Here is a 21,740-nt window from a genome sequence, read left to right as displayed (position 1 = left end):
TATTAACTACTAATAGAAAACATTAGGGGAAACTCTCCAGGACGTTGGAGTGGGCAAAGATTTCTCGAGTAATACCCCACAAGCACAGGCAACCAAAACAAAAATGGACAAATCAGATCATATCAAGTTAAAAAGCTTCTGCACAGCAAAGGAAACAATCAATGAAGTGAAGAGACAACCCACAGAATGGGAGAAAATATTTGCAAACTACCCATTTGATAAAGGATTAATGACTAGAATATATAAGGAGTTCAAACAACTCTATAAGAAAAAAAATCTAATAATCTGATTGAGTGATCTTTCAAGCTCATTCTTCTCAAAAAAAGACATACAAATGGCAAATAGGTATATGAAAAGGTGCCCAACATCACTGATAGTCAGAGAAATGCAAATTAAAACTACAAGGTGATATCATCTCACCCAGTTAAAATGGCTTTTGTCCAAAAGACAGGCAACAACAAATGCTGGTGAGGATGTGGAGAAAAGGTAACCCTCATAACTGTTGGTGGGAATGTCAATTAGCACAACCACTATGGAGAACAGTTTGGGGGTTACTCAAAAAAATAAAGATAGAGCTACTATACAATCCAGCAATTCCACACATAGGTATATACCTGAAAGAACAGAAATCAGTATAATGAAGAGATATCTGCACTCCCATGTTTAGGGCAGCACCACTCATAATAGCCAAGAGTTGGAAACAACCTAAGTGTCAATCAACAACAGATAAATGGATGAAGAAAGTGTGGTACATACACGTAATGGAGTACTAGTCAGCCATAAAAAGAGAATGAGATCCTGTCATTTGCAACAACATGAATGAAACTGGAGATCATTATGTTAAGTGAAATAAGCCAGACACAGAAAGGCAAACTTCATATGTTCTAATTTATCAGAGCTAAAAATTAAAACAATTAAACTCATGGAGATGGAGAGCAGATGGTTACCAGAGGCTGGGAAGGGTAGTGTGGAGTGGGGAGGGCTAATGGATACAAAAAAACAGTAAGAATGAATAAGACCTAGTATTTGATAGCACACAGGGTGATTACAGTCAAATATAATTTAATTATATATTTTTAAATAACTAAAAGAGTACAATTGAATTGTTTGTAACACAAAGGATAAATGCATAAGGTGATGGACACCCCATTTAGCTTGATGTGATTATTGTGTGCCTGTATCAAAATATCTCACATAACCCATAAACATATATACCGACTATCCCCACAAAAATTTAAAATTAAAAAAAGTTATATGAATGTGGTCCCTCTCTCTCTCTGCCTCAAAATATCTTAATATTTTTGGACCGCAGTTGACCATGGGTAACTGAAACCACAGAAAGGGGAAACCCTGGATACGGAGGACTTCTGTATTTAACTTTTGCTTTGAAACAGCCTTGCTCAAGACATCACCCTCAAGTTCATTAGGCAGAAAATGTCATTAAATCACCAGGTGTCTTGAGGGTACTTTCTTTTCCCTCAAACTGACTGTGGGATCACAGGGCCAGATCTAGGGCCAGCTCAGGAGGGCACATGATAATGGAGTACTAAGCCAGGCGCACATGCAATGGGGTGCTGGCAATGGTGCTGTGGGTTATTGTACCACAATGAGATGAAGCACATCAACACAGGTAAAGCAGTCAGGAAGGTGTGGCGGCCGCTGAAGCTACTCCGTGCCCGGAAGGAGGAGGTCAGCTCCTTTAAGCAAGATATTTTCTGTCTTACAAGTCCACATCTGTATCCCCAGCATTTGGTACAGAGACTGACAGTTAGCAAGTGTTCAATAACCATTTGTTCAATAACGGAAAGAGTATAGGATCAGCTTGATATGGTGAGTGATGAAATACAAGGCATGCCCATGATGACCATCCCCCTTTTACCAACATGGAGGTGAGGGCTGAGGAAGGCAGGTCAAACAGCCAGCCAGGGGTGGGGGCACAGAGGAAATCCAAGCTCCTTGGCTTCCAGCCTTACCTCCAGTGTCTGTGGGAGTCAACTGGACAGTCTGAGCATTCCTGCCTGCCATCCACCCTCCCACCACCTTCAGGAACGTGGTCCTCTCCTACCTACCCTGTCCCCACAACCCAGCTGTCATGGCTAGCAGGGTGGGCCTGGGAGTTCTGCCAGACCTTGTCCTGCTGTCTGCAGCCCCAGCCTGTCTCTCCTCTGAGCTTCTTCTTGAGCAGGTATTGTTACATTGGTTGTCTTTGTCTGCCACCTGTTCTCTTCCTGAAGCCTCTCCTGTGTGTGTCTTCCTCAGTAGAATAGGAGTATCTTCTATGTCTTTGTTTCCTGCCCATAAAAACTTGCCCAATTTGGGATGTGCAACTGAGGTCTACCAGGTTTGGTATCCAAATACCTCTCTTCAGATACTAGTTCCCCCACTTGCTGTGTGACTGGACAGAGCTGTCTGAGCAGAGGCGTGAGTTTGGGATACTGTAGGGATAGAAGAGATGGGTTTGGTGGGATGTTGTCCCAGAAGAGGGACGCCACATCACTGGGAATGTAGGGCATGAGCAAGCTGAAATGATGAGCCTGTGCTATGCAGTGATAGGGTTGGACTGTGACAACCTTTCCATGAGCAAATCTGTGTGGACAGCTGCTGGATCTCCAGGCAGAGCCGCTATGTATCCTTCTAATCAGAAGACCAAATCAAACCATCCCACCAACCTACACAGGGTAGACGGAAACCTATCCCCCACCCCACCGCCACCACCAATGAATGGTAGGCCACGAGGAACCATTTTTACCTATTTTCTTCTTGGCTTCTTTTCCAGCAGAGAGAGAAAAGCTCAGACAGGCTGTGGAAGAGTGGTAGATCAGCTGGTAAGGCGAGTTCACCCCAATGGCGGACATGTTTGCGAGGGACTCTGGAGTGGGAGAGAGAGAGATTCTTCTTTCAACTGTTTACTTTTAATTTTATTAGCCAAAAATGTAACATGTATTTCTTGTTCTAGTAGTACGGTGGGTCAGATACTGTAAAGTGCCACATTGTTACAAAACACCTAGATCTTGGAAGAATATTTTGCAATGCACCGGCAGAGCAATTAGGGGAAATCTTTACAGTTCCCCTCTGCAGTGCCTCTCCTCCCCAACCCTCTCAAGAGGGACCGGAACAAGGAACAGCAAGCAAGCACGAAAAGTGATATTACTCCAAGGGCAAAGGCAGGTATCAGTGCTGCACCAGGTCAAGAGGATAAGCCTTGGGCCAGCAAGAAGGAAATTAAGAATCATCTATTCCCCCTTATCTAAGCCACAGACATCAGATGCTTCTTCAATAATATATCAGTCTCTTGCAGAATCACACCATCTTTTATAGAATCGTTTGATATCTGACCACTTAAGAATTAAAATGTAGCCACCCTTATGGCTAATAGAAAATCTTGTTCATTCTTACACAAACCTCACCAAATCATTTGTTTATTTTTCCCCAAATATAGTCATTTCACTGGTTAGGCGTGAAACCATTGTTAGAAAATTTTAGGTGATTCACTCATCACAGCTCACTCAAATTCAAAAAGAAAATGGCAAATTTGACTTCCTGAGCGGACAAAGACTATAGAGATTCCACAATGGATGATAAAAAACAAAAGTAATCACCTCTGCTAGTGATCCAGAAGTTGAAATTAAGACAACTTTCAGGACCTTCTAACTTGGTAGAAATGAAAAGAACTAACAATAGCCAGTAATGGTAAAGAAGGAATAAAACCCATCAACCCTGCTGGTGTAGAGAGAATCCAAATTAAGTGTGATTTCAGAAGAGCTATATATATATACTGAGACCTCTGCTCCAATAATCCCTCCCCTGTGAAGTTAACCAAATACAACAGAAATAAGAAGCCAGGTGCATAAAGTTGCCTATTACAATGCACATTATACAAATAACAAAAAGCCTGGAAACCTAAGCATTTAGGTAAATGTGGAACATGAACATTACAAGGAGTCTATGCCCACTCAAAATGACAATTATTTAAAGTATATAGCCATGTTGGAAAATAGCTGTACTCTGTTAAGTAAAAGAAACAGAAAAATTGCAATACTCTAAATATATATATATATATATATATATATATATATATATATATATATATACACACACACACATACACGAGCACAGGAACCACAAAGGAAACTGCAAAGGTGAAAAGTAGCTCTTATATGAAGATGGCAGGATTGCTTCCTCTTTTTTGCATTTTTATTAATGATATTGTCGTCAACTAAAAATAAAGGAGCAGTCTGGTTTTCTTCAGTGACAAGCCAGGGCTAGTAGGTATCAGGACAGGAGGGAAGACTACTTAGCACAGGGGATATTCTGGATACAGCTTTTTTTCTTTTTCTTTTCTTTTTTTTCTTTCTTTTCTTTTCTTTTCTTTTTTTTTTTTTTTTGAGACAGTCTCACTCTGTCATCCAGGCTGGAGTGCAGTGGCACAATCTCGGCTCACTGCAACCTCTGCTTCCCAGGTTCAAGCGATTCTCCAGCCTCAGCCTCCCAAGTAGCTGGGACTACAGATGTGTGCCATCACGGCCGGCTAATTTTTTTGTATTTTTAGTAGAGACAGGGTTTCATCATGTTGGCCAGGCTGGTCTTCAACTCCTGGCCTCAAGCAATCCTCCTGCCTCAGCCTCCCAAAGTGCTGGGATTACAGTCATGAGCCGCCACACTTGGCCTGGTCCCAACTTTAAAAGAAGTTAACTCTAGACCTGTTACAGCTTTGGTCTACCTCACATAAGAGGACGGTCCCGAAAAACATAATTCATGCAAAACAAATCATCAGAGTTTGAATCTTCTTTTTTATGCCCCAGGAGTGCTATCTAAGTAAAGTCCTTTTAGGATGAATGAGTGTTTTTCCAAAATAAATGGATCACTCCTTCTTTTTGTTTTGCTACTTAGATTTTTGTCTTTAAACTCTAGGCTTAATTAAAGAGAGGAGCGTCTGCACCAGCAAGTGCCAACAAGACAGGGATGCTTGCTAGGGAGTGTGATGGAGAGGGGCGCTCTCAGCAATCGGCTGGTGCAGCAGGACAGCAGGATGTAGAGATCACCCAAAAGGCCCCCTGCCCCCAGCTCAGCTTAACTCTCTTCCCATTCTCCTCCATTAGATGAATCGCAGCCCACAGAGGATGCCAGAAGCCACTGTGCCTCCCTCATCCTGAAAGAATGCTGAAACACTTTATCAGAAAGAGTGTTAGTGGTGAGGGCCATTTTCCTTTTAAAAGTGAGGAGACATGGTATTCAGGTGGGAGTGGCTCAGGCAGGTGTCAGGCCCGAGGGTTGGGCTGGAGCTACCCTGACATCTGCCATGGGACTCTCATGCACGTGCAACAGACTACTTAGCAGCTGTGCCCCCAAATGAGGGAGATCTTTAAGCCCCAAAACAGAATGCAAGGTGCAGAGCTCTGTCTGGCGATCACCACCTGCACAAATAATTACAGCACAACTAGAGGACCTGTGGTCTCAGAGCCTGGCTGATCCTAAACAAAACAGGCACAGTGTAACTTCCCCTAAAACAGAGATCTTCATTTCATGGTAAACACTGTGGGGAAGAGTGTTTTATCACAACTTTGTCTTAGAAAAGGAAGCCAAAATTTATGAAAATAACATTTTATCTTGTATTTTAAAAAATTAGTTGGTACTCTAAGAACACATTAAGTCTTACAAAGAAAATAAAAATGACTGCTGGGTTTTTCAAGGCAGTATGGTTTCTTTCTTCCTGAATGATTGTATCATGGCAATAAAACATAAGGCCCTTCATGTTTTCCTTTTGCAAAATTATTGAAGAGCTTTACTGCTTTTTATTTCCTCTCCATGGAGTCATGATCCTGTATTCGGTTTTCCCTTCTGCGGCAGGCGGCTAGTGCTGCTCCCCCGCATCAGGCATCGGGACATTGGAGGGGCATTCTGCAGCTCTCCAGCATCACTTTCATTGACTTCATGAAATCTTACATTTTTTCCCCAAGATCTGCAATTTTTCTATGCAATTTATTTGCACTGTATGTGTGTATTAGCAGATGTTTAATCTCTGACCATCAGGGGAGCCTGACAAAGATACTGACTCAGTGGACAGGGAGAGAGACTAAATGGGACTGACTCTACAGGCGACAGCAAATAGTTGGGAGATAGAATTTTTTTATGCTTCCTATAAAACCTCTTGTCAATGACTACTTTCAGGCATTCAAAATGAACACCTGTGTATTTACCAAGCTTAAGACATAAAACACTGCAGAGCAAAAACCAAATAACTTGATTTAAAAGTGGATTAAGGACCCATTTCTCAAAAGAAGAGACACAAATGGCCAATAGGTATATGACAAAAAAGATCAATGTCAGTAATCATCAGAAAAATGCAAATCAAGACCACAATGAGATACCACGTTACACCTGTTAGAATGGCTATTACCAAAATGACAAAAGCTAACAAGTGCTGGCAACAGTGTGGAGAAAAGGAAACCCTTGCATGCAGCTGGTGGGAATGGAGATTGGTGCTGCCATTATGGAAAACAGTATGGAGTTCCTCTGAAATTTAAAAATGGAACTACCATATGATCCAGCAATTCCACTTCTGGGTATTTATCCAAAGAAAAGAAATCAGTATTTCAAAGAGATATCTATGCTCCTATGCTCATTGCAGTATTATTCACATAGCCAAGACATGGAAACAACCTAAATGTTCATCAAAGGATAAATGGATAAAGAAAATGTCACACACACACACACACACGAATATGATTCAGCTATTAAAAAAGGAAATCCTGGGCTGGGCGTGGTGGCTCACGCCTGCAATCCCAACACTTTGGGAGGCCAAGGCAGACGGATCACAAGGTCAAGAGATCAAGACCATCCTGGCCAACATGATGAAACCCCGTCTCTACTAAAGATACAAAAATGAGCCGAGCGTGGTGGCACACACCTGTTGTCCCAGCTACTCGGGAGGCTGAGGCAGGAGAATGGCATGAACCTGTGAGGTGGAGCTTGCAGTGAGCCAAGATCGTGCCACTGCACTCCAGCCTGGCAACAGAGCGAGACTCCGTCTCAAAAAAAAAAAAAAAAAAAAAAAAAAAAAGGAAATCCTGCCATTTGCTACAACATAAGTGAACCTAGAGTACATTATATGCTGAATGAAAAAAAAGCCAGAAAAAAAAGACAAATCCTGTATGATCTCACATATATGAGGAATCTAAAAAAGTCAAACTCAAACTCATAGAAGCAGAGAGTGAATGGTGGTTGACAGGGACTGGAGGGTGGCAGCAGGGGAGTGGGAAAATATTAGTCAAAGGGTACAAACTTTCACTTATAAGAGGAATGAATTGTGGAGAACTAATATATAGCATGGTTACTATAGTTAATATCATTCTATTGCACACTCAAAATTTGCTTGGGGAGTAGATTTTGTGTTCTTACACACACACACGCACGCACAGAGAGAGAGAGAGAGAGAGAGAAACAGAGAGAGAGAGAGAGAGAGAAACAGAGAGAGAGAGAGAGAGGTCACTGGGTGAGAAAAAAGCAACAAAAAGAACATTACAGACTCAACTGCTTGCTGTCTTCCAGATCCTGTTCCCCTTCTCTCTCCCCAGAGATCACTTCCTCGAATTTCCCCCTTCATGCTTTTATACTTGTACTTTGTGTAATGTACCTATAAATGATATATTACTACTTTCCATGCTTTTAAACTTTGAAAAGTAATATCCTCCCACAGCTTCCTCTTTTTTTTCCTTAATACTATCATTGGAGATTTCTCTCTGTAAATATCTATGCTTTAGTGCCTCACTCATTTTCATGATTCATTATGTCCCACTGTCTAAATGGACCTTAATTTATATCTTTTTCTCTTGTTGATAAACATTCGGATTAATTTTTGCCAGTCCAAAGAATTCTGCAATAAACATTTCTTTTTTTATTTTTAATTTAAAGACAGTCTCACTATGTCACCCAAGCTGGTCTTGAACTCCTGGACTCAAGGGATCCTACTGCCTTGGCCTCCCAAAGTGCTGGGATTACAGGCATAAGCCACCATGCCTGCCTGCAATAAACATTCTTGTATGGCTTCTGGAATATGTGTGAGCTTCCCTCGGGCTGTATGACTTGAGTGCAGCCTGTGGACTGCCACTGACCCACATAGGCCATGACCAGGTGAGCACAAAAACTGAAGGTGAGCACTGAGAGGCCTGTGCAGCAACTTGACACTGCTGTGACATTTATCATGTGTTTAAAAGGGTCAGTCCACAACAGACTGGAAATTTTAAACATGAGTCCTTCACTGCATGTAGCTTGAGAGCACAGCTCTAGGGAATGACCTCTAAGAGGAGCTGCTGGGTTGTGAGGTGTAGCTGTCGCCCACTCAGCAGATACCGCCAAACCACTCTCCACAGGAATTGCACCAATTCATCCACTCACCTGTAGCATTTGAAAATCCCTGTTGCTCCACATCCACCTCAATTCTTGGAAATGTCAAACCTTCAAACTGGGGGTTTTGCCTTTCCATTGCATTCCTGCTGATATTGTTTGCACTTCTTACCTAAGGGTTGAAGCTCAGGTACCCACCTTTCCACAACTGTCCGCTGCTGTAGCCACTTCTCCCGGCTGTGCTGATCAGGCAGTTGAAGGCCATCTCCTTGGCGTTGAGGTGGAGGAGCTGGCTGGCCTCCACAAAGCGCCTGGTGATGTCCAAGGGGTTGGCACCCACTAAAGCAATGATAGAAAGCAACACATGTCCCTCCTAGCATGGGGCTAATGCTTCCAGAAAAGGACCTCTGTAAATGGCCCAGGAAAGAAGGGTAGAGTAGAGCGCTATTCCTAGGGTATGCAGGGGTGAGGGGGCTACTGTAAAAGGCTCTCAAGCTCTGAGGACCCTTCAGATGTCGCTTTGCTCTCCTCCCTTTGCCTGTCTCTCTTCCTACCCATAGGCCTGGGTACCGATGCTATTGGTTTCTGAAATGATGCAGCATCCAGAAGGCTCCATCACTGGTGCTGCTGTAGGTCCTGGCCTTGATCCTGGGATGACACCTTCACTTTGGAAGGACCCTGGTTCTTTTTTTTTTTTTTTTTTTGAGATGGAGTCTCGCTCTATCACCCAGGCTGGAGTGCAGTGGCATGATCTCGGCTTGCTGCAACCTCCACCTCCTGGGTTCAAGCGATTCTCCTGCCTTGGCCTTCTGCGTAGCTGGGATTACAGGTGTGCACCACCACGCCCGGCTAATTTTTGTATTTTTAGTAGAGTCAGGGTTTCACCATACTGGCCGGGCTGGTCTTGAACTCCTGATCTTGTGATCCTCCTGCCTCAGCCTCCCAAAGTGCTGGAATTACAGGGGTGAGCCACCGCGCCTGGCCTGGGACCCTGGCTCTTATGACTCCCCCTTGTTCTGGCTCTACTGGGCTCTGTCTGGCTACTTCCCAATCAGCCCTGCTGGTTTGAAAACTTCATATGCCACCCGGACATGGGTGCTGTCTCCCCACCTCAGCATCATTCTCACAAACACTGCCCCTTAGTGCCTCTGACCTCGCACGTTCCTATTACTAACCTTCCAATCTGGACTCTGGAAAGCTGGGGCAATGGCAGGAAAAATGGGAGAACAGGGAGGAGTGAGAGGATGATTCCAGGAGCCGCAGAGGGAAGGCATCCAATTCCTACAGCAGACCCACAGTTGCCACCTGTTCCCAGCATGTGCCTCTGAGACGCCCGTCTGTAGTGGGTGTGATGGGCACATACACAAACATCTGGGCCTTACCCGACATAGACTCCACCATGGCCTTCATCTTCAGTCTGAGGAGCTCCGTCAGCAGGTGGATGGACTGCTGCTGAAACCTGTTCAGGGTCTCCTGGTGGGTGCGCACCTGACGGGCCATGGTGGGAGAGAGGGTGGAGCACTTGGCTGCCCCAGTGGTTGCCAGCAGCACTGGACGTGGTGGTGCTGGTGGTGGTGGAGGTAGTGGCTTCTTCAGTGTGGGGACCTGCACAAAGGTGGGTTCCATGAGCACCACCAGGGGGGCTCCAAAGCTGACCTCCAGGCCCAAGATGTCGGATGGGGTAGGCACTGAAGGGTCACTGATGAGCTCTTCCCAAGTGAACTCAAAGATGTTTCTGATGCCCTTTGGTACAGAAATGCCTGCATTCTGGCAGATCATGAGGAGTTTGGAGATGCGGGCGAGTAGCTTGGGGGCCATGGCTGTGTATTGCTGGTATAATTCTAGGTTACTCTTGATGTAACTCATGAGAGGGACCTTCAGCTATAAAGAGAGCTCTCTGAGAGGTGACTGAGAGCAAAAGTTCTTCCCTACGGTGAAGGCTTGGAGATGGACAGAATGGATGTGCTGAAACGGCCCTTACAGGTCATTAAGCCAGTGGTTCCTATCCGGAAAGGACAAGAAAAGAGTTAGTCACTCTCCCCGTAGTAGGGCAAGGGGAGGTCCCCCATCCCTTACCTACCCAGAGACACCATCAGAGAGACCAATGTTAGTGAGTCACTTTGGGAAAGGTCTGGTGATAAGTATGGTTCCAGGAAAGCTTCAAGGACAGTCACACAAACTGGGTATAGGACCCTGGGGGGGCTGGAGGAATGGAAGGGCTGGGGAAGAGAGAAAGGTCCCATTGCACCTTTTGTAGCTAGAGATCCGAGGGTGAAAGATCTGCTTGTGGTCAATCAGTAAGAACCTGCAAGAACAAAAAGATGTTTCACTGGTTCTCTTTGGAAGCAAGGGATGCAGAAGCTCCTGGTTGCAATGCCAAGATGGGCATGGAATTATCCAACATGTACATCTGAGGGCAGACAGGAAAGAATGAGGACAATGCATTTACTAAGCTCAATCACTAATATAATTTGCCAAATTTCATCAAATCCAAGACATTAGTGATCAAAAGATGCACCATCTTGTAAGAAAAAAATGAATGTAAGCTGCCATTGACTGTAAGACATATTACAATTTCAGAGATGTTAAAGTTGGAAAATATGTGCCTGAAAATCAATGGACTATAATAAATATTTTTCCACTTTAATACTACAGTAATGTTTACCCTGACATATTTCTACATTGTGTTTTATTCTTACCTTCTTAACTTATACCAAAAATAGACCACTGGTTGAAGAGAGGAAGCATAAAGAACAATTTAATAAGCAAAAAAATGTCTAGAAAAACCTGTAAATACACTGGCAGAGTTTTGTAACCAGATCCTGAAAGTTTCATTTTTCTGAACAAAATGAACCTGATAGCAGTCTTTAATAATATATCAAATTAAAACTAGTCACATCTTATGCTACACAAAAATGATTTGTTTCTTGTAATTCCCAAGGGTCTTCATGAGAGTGTGAGCCTCCGTGAAAGACTCAAGAATCCACAGCACGTAGCAAAGGTCAACCCCAGGGAGACTTAGATGCTGATGGCCATCTCCAGCATCTTGATGCAGAGTCAGCGAGTTGTTCCTGTTGTCCAACTCCAACAACCCTAACCAGCCCACTTACCAGGAAGGGCTGCTGGCCCAAGGCTTCTGACCACACTTGTCAGTGAGTGCAGCTGTCCAACCATCTCTTCGACCACCTTTTATCCTGACAACCACTCCAGCCAACACACCTATGTCTTCTTTTCCACTAGACAATGCTCCCTTTCCCTTTTCAAACCCCGTCCCCTCTGGAGCCACCCCAAGTTCGCCATTCCAGGATGGCCTGCCTGGTGCCCTCCTTCCATGTTTACAGGGCAGGCTCATGGCCACGAGCTCGTGTGCCCACCCAGTGGTGAGAAGGCTATCATCTTTCTTGTTTTGCTGAGGAATCAGAGCTCTTGGTCAGGAGTCACCCATCTGCAGACTCCTGGCACAGAGGCCTTTCCAAACACCACACTAATTTTTCATGGCCTCTGACCTGCCTCTGTCCATCTATCAGTAACAAAATCTCCAAGGAACATGAGCCCCAAAGAGCAAACCTTTCCAGCATCCTGCTGGTTTGCAGATACAGTGGCTTCCTACGCCTATTTGTTGACCTCCTGGCATCTCCATTCCTCAGCTTTGCAGATTGGGAAAAAGAGCTTTGTTTTTGAAATGAGAAGTCCACAGGACAAAGAAACCACTCAGAATCCCGGTCATCTGGGCAACCAGCCAGAGGGATCTGATCCTGACTGTGCAGGGCAGATTTTTTTTTTTAAGTCAGGACTTAAATGAGAAGAAGGAGATAACTAATATAAGTCTTGAAATATTAACTGGTTTGGGAAACTTATCCCCCCTGCCACCAGTTCCTTTGTTTTTTGAGGTTAATTTTGAAGATATATCTTACAGATAAAAGCTGAATTTTTGAACAGCTTTATTGAGATAAAATTCACATACAATCCACCCTTTTTAACGTGTGTACAATGGCTTTTAGTATATTCAGAGTTGTATAACCATTACTATCTAATTTTAGAACATTCTATTGCCCCCACACAAAACCCATCATCAGTCACTCCCTGTTTCCCCTCACCCTCAGGCAACCATTCATCTAGTTTCTATCTCTATGGATTTGCCTGTTCTGGACATTTCATAAAAATAGGATCATCAACTATGTGGGTTTTTTGTGACTGTCTTCTTTCACTTGCTGTAATGTTTTTTAAATTCATCCATGTTATATAGCATGTATCAGTACTTCACTCCTTTTAATGACAGAATAATATTCCACTGTATGGATATACCACAATTTGTTGATCCACTCATTTGTTAATGGGCATTTTGGTTATTTTTATTTTTTGGCTATTGTGAATAGTGCTACGAATATGCATACATAAGCTTTTGTGTGGATGTATGTTTTCATTCTCTCACATATGTATACCTAGAAGTGGGATTGCTGGGTCATAGGGTAACTAAGTGTTTAACTTTGTGAGGGCTTGCCAGACTGCTGTATCATTTCACAGTCCCACCAGTGGCGTTTTGAGAATTCTAATTTCTCTCTTTGCCAGCACTTGTTATTATGCCTTTTTGACTCTAGTGCTATCCTGGTAGATGTGAAATTATGTCTCATTGTGGTTCCGATTTGTATTTCCCTAATGACTAATTCCCCAAGCATCTTTTCATATGCTTATTGGCCATTTTATATCTTTTTTTTGAGAAATGTGTATTCAGACCTAAAAACTGTTTTAAAAAGCAATGTCATTTTAAATTAAATGTGGAGATAACCTATGTTTATTGCTGTATATTTACATCTCTTCAAAACTCAGAGGTGACCATGTCACTACACCCTGGCCTGAGATGCAGATGAAGCTCCTGGGTAAAGGACCCTGAGAAATCTGTTTGAAGGAGACTGCCTTCAGGGAATGAACATAATTTTTTTTTTTGTACCAGCTGATCTCTCTAGTCCTTCTTGCCTGAAATGGATAAGATGGCTGCAGCTCCAGCAACCATTTTGAGCCACGAGGTTACCCTGAAGAGGGAAACTTCGCATTAAAGGTGGCCAAGCTGCGCAGCAGAGCCCGGGCTCCTGACGACATTGTGGCACCCACACCAGCACTTAACCATCCACCTCCAAGCTTTTTCCACATGCAAATGAACCTCTAATGCCTTTACTTTACTTAGCCACTTTACTTAGCTCTCTATTCTGGCCAATGAAAGTGATTCCCCACTGACCCCCAGCCATGTTAGATCATCACTCCTTCCTTTCCATTTATCCAATTTCTATTTTGTCATTCATTTTTCCATCACTGAGACATGGATCTTGACCTAAAGTAACTCAACAATGAACAGGCAGAGCAGACTTACAAAATTGACTTATGTGATAAGGGTCACACTACAGAAAAACGTACAAAGGCCATGAAAACAAAAACAAAAAGGAAAGAACTGGCACTAGACAGTGTTCTAAAAGATGAGTAAGAAGTTGCCAGGCAGATAGGAAGAAGACAGGCATTCTAGGAAGAAGAAACAGCACCTACAAAGAGATGGTGACATTGGAAGCATGGTGGGCTCAGAGGACTGCACACACCTCAGTATGTCTGGGGTGTGGGGGGATCCATGGGAGAGTAGCAGATGAAACTGGGAAAGTGGCCTAGAATCAGATCTTGCAGGGCCTTGTATGTCATTCCAAAGAATTTGCATGTGCTATATAATCAAATACTCCATGCAAATACTGAAATGTATTGTCTTTAATGGCTAATTGTGTTCCATATGGTCTCATCTCTGCAATTGGAGGGCAGGGGCCATGTCTTCTCTTTTATAATCTCTACAATGCTAAGCCCAGCGCTGCTACATGCCAGAAACGGAAAAATATCTGTAGCATTAAAGTCAGCCACATAGCCTAAGGGACCCACGCAGATGGCTATAAACAAAGCTTCAAGATGCAATTCCCACAAAGGAATGAAATGTATAAGAAATTTATAAAGGATATGAGGGATGACCATGGACGCAGCACCTTCTTCAGTCAACAATCTGCTGCATGTCTCCACTGTTTCCAGTTAGCTTCTGGGACAGGGATGGGGAAGGCATGGGCCCTGCTCTTGAGGGGCTCACAGTAGAGAGGGGAGACACACACACAGAAGGCTACAGTAAGTCAGAGTGCTCTCTGCAAGGCAGAATGGAAACCCAGAGAAGGAAATGTCACTGGTAGGGCAAGAGTTAAGGTTCTCATGTCACATGAATGTGTGTTTAGGCAATGTGACCTCGAGACCAGCCTTTGATCTGTGTGATGTTCCCAATGGCCACGTGTGACACTAGTCCCCACCTTCAAGGACTGTGAGGATTAGTGAGGTGGTGTGTGTGAAGGGTCAGCACACACGCAGCACAGAGTTGAATTGTCAGTAAATGTTAAGTAGAAAAAAGGTCATTACTTGAAGTGGTCAAAGGTTGTATTACAGGCGATGGGCACAGCTCTTGTACAGGCTGAAGGCTCCAAACAGCCCTGACAAGTTTGTGGAACAGCAAGGAACTGGATGCCGCTACAGGGTAGTGTAGAGGTGGGGAGGGTAGGACCAGGTGAGAGGAGCCTGAGCTTGATCTTGTAGCTGATGGGAAACTACTGAAGTTGGCAAACAAAGGAGGCATCTGCATTGTAGGGTGCTCCTTCTGCTGCTGGCAGCGTGGAGGGAAGTGTGGTGGGGTGAGTGGATATGGATAGCTGCTGCTAGGGGTTAGCCAAGGATGTGAGCTGCACCCACAGCACACTTATTTCTGCCTACGATCAAAAAGGATGTTCAGGCCAGGCATGGTGGCCCACACCTGTAATCCCAGCACTTTGGGAGGCCGAGGCGGGCAGATCACCTGAGGTCAGGAGTTTGAGACCAGCCTGGCCAACACGGTGAAACCCCGTCTCCAGTAAAAATACAAAAAGTAGCCAGGCGTGCTGGTGCGCACCTGTAATCCCAGCTACTCAGGAGGCTGAGGCAGGAGAATCGCCTGAACCCGGGAGGCAGAGGTGGCAGTGAGTCGAGATCGCGCTATTGCACTCCAGCCTGGGCAACAGGAACGAAACTCCCATCTAAAAAAAACAAAAACAAAAACAAAAACAAAAACAAAAAAAAAGGATGTCCAGTCCTAGGAGCACCTGGAAGGGTATAAAAAGGCACAGACCCAGCAAACTGCCAGGGGTACATGATGGTGCAAAAGCAGGACAGGGAGGAAAAGGGAAGACGCCCTGAATGAGCTTCAGGAAAATCAAGGGTACCTGGCCAGAAGGCAGCTGAGGGGAAATAAGCATAGATTTAAAAGCAGAGAGAGGGCATACCTCCACCCCTTTACTGGCACTGATTCAGAACACATTTTTTGGTCAAAGTATACACAGCTGTATACTTAAGAAGACAATCAAACTAAGCCTCCTCAGGTTATCTGGTCACGGTGTTCTCTGCTATTTTCTCTAGTTTCTGGCTCTCTGATTTTAATCAGAAATACTTCTGATAAGGGCAGCGAGTCCAGATGTCAGTGCGTGACTGCAATTTGTGAGCAGGCATGGCTTTAGGCTAGGACAGGTCTGAGAATCAGCCCTCACTAGATGCATAAAAGAAATGGAGGTGGGCCTAGGAAAATTAATAGATGCTGTTCTCTGTACTGTTAAGCATATAAAACAGCATTCTGGACAGATGCTTGGCAGAGAAAAGGAAAGAAGGGCTCTGCTAGAGAGAAGTGGATCTTAAGGTGAGCAGAGTTGGGGCCACTGCACATAAGATTGACCTTAACTTCATGAGAAGCCAAGGTTTAATGTGACACTGGAATCTCATGGTGGCCATCCTGGAGTGGATTCTCAAGGAGATTCACTGTGGTATCAAAGGGCCCTTACTGTGATGGGTCTCCTGACAAGATCCAGCAAGAAACATAAAATTGACCATCTCTTTGACCCAGTTTTTCTGCTTATGAAAGTGGCAGCCCAGGGGACAGTTTCAAAAGGGGGGAGGAGTGTCAGGGAAGTTAGCTGTATAAAGATCAATGTTTGTTAAACCATACTAAAAGATGCTTATAGCCACTTCATTCCCTATAGTGAAATAATGATGTACGTTAAGCTGATGAACTATTAGGCAACAATTAAAAATAACTAGGAAGCTTGGTTTTAGAAATGTTAAAGAAAGAAGAACCAAATGGTGTGTATACACTGATTACACATTCCATGGAAACCTGTGCAGATCATAAGTTGGACACAGAGATACAAAGCCTTTTCTTTTTAAGGAAAAGGTGATTATTTTTGGAAAAGCAATAAAACCTGGGTTCCCAGCAAAGACAGTGGCACAGTTATCAGACTCGCTTGCGACCTGGGAGACCTGGGCTGGGAGCAAGGTCCACTCTTGTATTTTTTGATTTTCAAAAACCGTGAACAACTATGGCTGTGCGTGGAGAGGGTGGTGTGGGGTCGGGTGCGGGGAGGTGGACTCTGTTCAACCGCAGGGAATAATGACCAAAAAAAAAAAAAGGCGGGGGGGAGGGGGAAGGAATGCAGTACACCCCACAGAAAATGCTTAAAACCTGGCCAAACTGTTACTAAGCATGTGAGCTTTCAGACTTAGGGAGAATGTGGCAATTAGAAATGTAGTGGAGGGCTGGGTGCAGTGGCTCACACCCGTCATCCCAGCACTTTGGGAGGATGAGGCAGGCAGATCATCTGAGGTCAGGAGCTCGAGACCAGCCTGGCCAACATGGGTGAAACCCCATTTCTACTAAAAATACAAAAATTAGCTGGACGTGGTGGTGCGTGCCTGTAATCCCAGCTACTCGGGAGGCTGAGGCAGGAGAATCACTTGAACCCAGGGAGTGGAGGTTGCAGTGAGCCACTGCACTCCAGCCTAGGCAGCAGAGCGAGACTCCATCTCCAAAAATAAATAAATAAATAAATAAATAACAAAAACAAGAGAGATACAGTGGAGAAAGAAGCTGTTTCAATTGAGGGTGGAACAGATGCAATATTTCTGGCCACTCCTACCACTGGACAAACACACACTTACTATGAGTGACTATATAGATGCAGCCTGGGATTTACTAAGAAACACCACAACAGAACATCGATAGGCCAGGGTGACAGCTTTTCACTACAACACCTTACTTCCTTTGAACATTTGGATTTTCTAGTTATCCTAGACAATGACCTACACCCATCACACCATTCCTGGCCTCTCGCCCCCAGTACACACACTTTAAACATGAAGATAATGTCCACAGCCCACCAGGGCAAAACACCTCACTCAGCCAGCTAACAGGGGCAGGCAGGATGACTGCAGTAGTTTCATCTACTCTCATTTTTTCAGTGGGTCAATGAATTCCTTTCAGTGATCATCACTCACCTTAGCCATGTAGTTTTTTTATAGGAACTGCTTGCCGAATAACCGACTTAGTTCAATTTACTGACTTAAAAGGACACAGTATGGCATGAGCTACTCCAGGTTGTGTTAACTGTAAAGACCAGTACCCATCCCCGTTCCAAATTCTAAACTCTACTACCTCATCTGCATGTCACAACAAGGTCAGCTGAAAACCTCCCTGTGGGCTGCACTTGAGCTTTCACAGGGAATAAACGACCTCACAAGTCTGGCAAATGTATGGCTAAACGCAGCAGGAATCTCATGTATATGGATCTGAATGTTCTTTGGGAATTCTGCAGCAAATAAAATGATTTATTGAGCCAATTCAAACAAACTCTATCAAAACACACAAAGGCCTAGAGGAGAGATTACAATGAACATAAATAATTCAAGGCAATTTTTGATCTAAAGCATTTTGCTTAGCTCTACAAAGGCATGAATGAGGTGTGGTCACGTTTTTGTATAGGAGGTTTTGCCACTACTTGCTCCCAAGTTAAACATGGCCACAGAGTATTGTGAATGTTTAATGTATGCCTGGGAGAAATTTATTGGCCAATACTTTAGTTACTAATGGGAGGATTATGTATAGTCGGACCATAAAGCGTGTAAAAGCAGATCACTTAGAGCCGCTCTGTCCAGGACAGCAGCACTAGATGCATGGGCCCTTTGAGCATCTGAAATAAGGTTAGCATGACTAAGGAACTGGGTTTTATTTTTTCAAACTTGATGTTCAATTCAGTTACTGAAAAACTTTACTATGTTTAAGTATCTTTGGAACAACTTGGATATGAATTTGTGTTTTTCAACTGCCTATTTTACAAAATCTAAATACAGATCAAGTATTCCTGATGAAACGTTAGCATCCAAATTGAGATATGCTATAACCAGATACACAGTGAGTTTTGAATTCTTAGTGTGAAGAATAATTTTAGATCTCACTAATAATTTGCATATATTGAGTACATGTTGAAATATTTTGGATATGCTGAGTTAAATAAAATATATTATAATTTCACTTTTTAAATATGGTTGCTAGAAAATTGAAAATGACACTCTGGGCTTATTTTTTTTTTTTAATTTTGAGACGGAGTTTCACTCGTTGCCCAGGCTGAAGTGCAATGGCGCAATCTCAGCTCACTGTAACCTCCACCTCCCAGGCTCAAGCGATTCTCCTGCCTCAGCCTCCCAAGTAGCTGGGATTACAGGCATGCGCCACAGATTTATTTTTTATTTCTGTTGGAGTGTGCTGTTTTAAGAGTATGGAGCTGACATCTAAGAATTCCAATGCCATCTGCTGGATACACTGGTACAAGATAGGCCCGTGTCACAGTAAGACTGTGATGGTGTGTCAATACTCAAAGCACTGGATCTGAAACAGAAAAGGGCTCACAAAACACTGAACTAAATTATACTGTTAAGAGGGGATTATAAATAGGTTTATTTAGTTTTTGAAATCCCAGAGAAAATGTGACTCACAGTTATCTTTAGATAACAGTGACCATGAGCCAACGAGCATAACTGCTTCGCCGTCCACCCGGGTGCTGCAGGCATGGATGTGGTCACCTGGGATGGACCCTTTGTGATGCACCCTTTGTGATGCTGGCTCCCACACCTACAGCTCTTTCTGCTGCCTGCCTTGTCCCTGTCTCCCTTCTCCTTTCTACTCCACAGTCAGCCTCAAGTCCTTCTGCTCTGGGTTACACACACATCCTCTTTCCATCTTTCTTTGTCTATTCATTGTTTTTTTTTTTTTTTTTGAGACGCAGCCTTGCTCTTGTTGCCCAGGCTAGAGTGCAGTGGCGCGATCTTGGCTTACTGCAAGCTCCGCCTCCTGGGTTCATGCCATTCTCCTGCCTCAGCCTCCTGAGTAGCTGGGACCACAGGCACCCGCCACCACGCCCGGCTAATTTTTTGTATTTTTAGTAGAGACAGGGTTTCACCGTGTTAGCCAGGATGGTCTCGATCTCCTGACCTCGTGATCCACCCGCCTTGGCCTCCCAAAGTGCTGGGATTACAGGCGTGAGCCACCGTGCCCAGCTGTTTTCTTTCTACCCTTTCTTTTTTCTATTTTCCTATGATTCTAGCATGTCTAATAATTCTATTTTTCTTTTTACTATTCCAATTTTTCTTTTTGTCTCCTCCCTCTTTATCCTACAAGCTGTTTCAGTAGGTTTTGTAGTTTTAGCTCTTACATTTAGGTCTTTGATTCATCGTGAGTTGATTTTTTGTATGTGGTGTGAGGCAGAAGTCCAAACCCATTCTTTTGCATGGAATATTCACTTGTCCCAGAACCATTTGTTGAAAAGACTGCTCTTTCCCCACTGGATGGTCCTGGCACCACTGTCAAAAATCAATTGAGCACGGATATATGTTTTATTTCTGGACTCTCGCCTCTATTCCACTGATCTATGTGTCTATTCTTATGCCACTACCACACTGTGTAGATTATCGTAGCTTTGTGGTCAATCTTGAAATCAGGAAGTGTGAGTCCTCTTTGTTTTTTCTCTAGATTGTTTTGACTATTCCGGGCTCCTTGCATTTCCATGTGAATTTTAAGATTAGCTTGTCAATTTCTGCAAAAAAGGCAGCTGGGTTAGTTGGTTTTATGTGTATTTATTAAAAAAAGCAATTACCCGATTAGGCTGACAGAATGATTAGGCTGACCATTAAAAGGACTGGCAACTTCATCCTCAGAGTTTAGAGGTAAGTTTGTAAGAATTCAGGATGTTTGTCTAAGATTGCTTGATACTAGGGCAACAAGACTGAGAGCAGAGGACACTAAAAAGACTGTCTAGGGGTTAGACATCAATTGTGTTTAAGTCTGAGATCTGCCCCTTAGGTACCATATGACCCTGCACAAGTCATCGGCCCCTCCACACTCCAGTGTGTCATCTGTAATGAGGATGGGGCACTCCCTTCCACACTGCAGCAGTGCGGGAACAGAGACAATGCCATCGCAGAGGACCCGCAGGGGACAGGCTACTTTACTCACTCCTCTCCTTCCCACTCTTCAGAGAACAAGGACTTGTGCTACTGTATTCTCACAGCACTCACTGGCCTGGGAACCAGCTGTGGGAGCCCTATGGGCCTGGTCATCAACTCTCAACTGCTTGTCTGCAGCTGTAGGAACCCTCTGAGGTGTGGCAGGTAGAGGATGGGGTGGGTGCCCAGGCACACTGCTGACTTTCTGGAGCCCTGCCCACCCCCAACCCTCTCCTTATTACTAATGACATGGGAACCCACCTACTCCACTGTGCAGCCCCAAGTCTGATCCAAGTCAGGCTCCTGAATGTGAGGAAGCCGAGCATGGGGGCGACAGGGAGGTGGGATGCACTGAAAAGCTCTAACCATTGCTGCTAAGGCACATCAGTCTCTGACCAGGTCCAGCAGCCTCCACGTACGTCCCAGTCCTTCAACACACATTTACTGAATGCCCACTGCACACAGGAGTGTAGGTAATAGCATGGTATGACAGTAAAATTAAGTAAACAACTCCCACTTCTACCTTTCTGGACTACGAAGAGCTCCTCCTGGTCTTCCTTATCATTTCCTATGTGATTACTTCCGAGTCCTCTTGGAGAACAGAGCATTTTGCCTCCCATGCAGTTTTCCACTGCTTGACAGGGAGAAATTCCTCCTGACCTATGGTCCATCGGCTGATCTGGAAGCTGAACCCTTGGAATAAAGACACCTGCATGCTAGGATTTGCAAAAGGAATGGAAAAGAACCCTTAAATATGAGTAAGTCGTGGGAGTAGATATGAAACAGGGTTATAAGCACATCTCAGTGTCAAATTTTACAGAATAAATACTTCTATTCTATCGCAGCTCACATGTAAATCCAGGTAGGTATGTCCCTATCCCACTTAGAATAAAATGAACAGCCAAGTGGCCAAAGTTTCAATAACTTTCCTCCTTGCTGACAAATCCAACCCGAAGTCTGTGCCTCCTAGGGAAAGGACAGGACAAAGGTACAATTCAGTTCCTAAAGTTATTTCTCCCTCTGGGAAAGAAAGGCACTGT

At 44.1% G+C, this 21,740-nt stretch overlaps 1 protein-coding gene across 5 annotated transcripts in view; it reads right to left on the bottom strand.

Annotated features, from left to right (window-relative positions):
* Positions 1–21,705, bottom strand: part of C2H3orf20 (chromosome 2 C3orf20 homolog) — a 101,908-nt gene extending 80,203 nt beyond the window's left edge. Inside the window, exons 1-5 of one of the 5 annotated variants that reach the window (XM_063602719.1) lie at positions 11,454–21,705; positions 10,592–10,648; positions 9,726–10,345; positions 8,542–8,682; positions 2,750–2,869 (exon numbers count right to left, since the gene is read on the bottom strand). In XM_063602719.1, the coding sequence (XP_063458789.1) occupies positions 2,750–2,869; positions 8,542–8,682; positions 9,726–10,209 (745 nt within the window). In that variant the 5' untranslated portion in view covers positions 10,210–10,345; positions 10,592–10,648; positions 11,454–21,705. Of the gene's footprint in view, positions 1–2,749; positions 2,870–8,541; positions 8,683–9,725; positions 10,346–10,591; positions 10,754–11,453 lie in introns of all 5 variants that reach the window. The other 4 variants (XM_055109521.2, XM_055109523.2, XM_055109520.2 and 1 more) reach the window with 4 other exon arrangements.
* Between the last annotated feature and the right edge of the window lie 35 nt (positions 21,706–21,740).

The sequence above is a fragment of the Pan paniscus genome, chromosome 2 (genome assembly GCF_029289425.2).
Source record: "Pan paniscus chromosome 2, NHGRI_mPanPan1-v2.0_pri, whole genome shotgun sequence".
NCBI lineage: Eukaryota > Metazoa > Chordata > Mammalia > Primates > Hominidae > Pan > Pan paniscus.
Note: the sequence above shows the minus strand (reverse complement) of the source record. Positions and strands in the feature narration are given on the sequence as shown.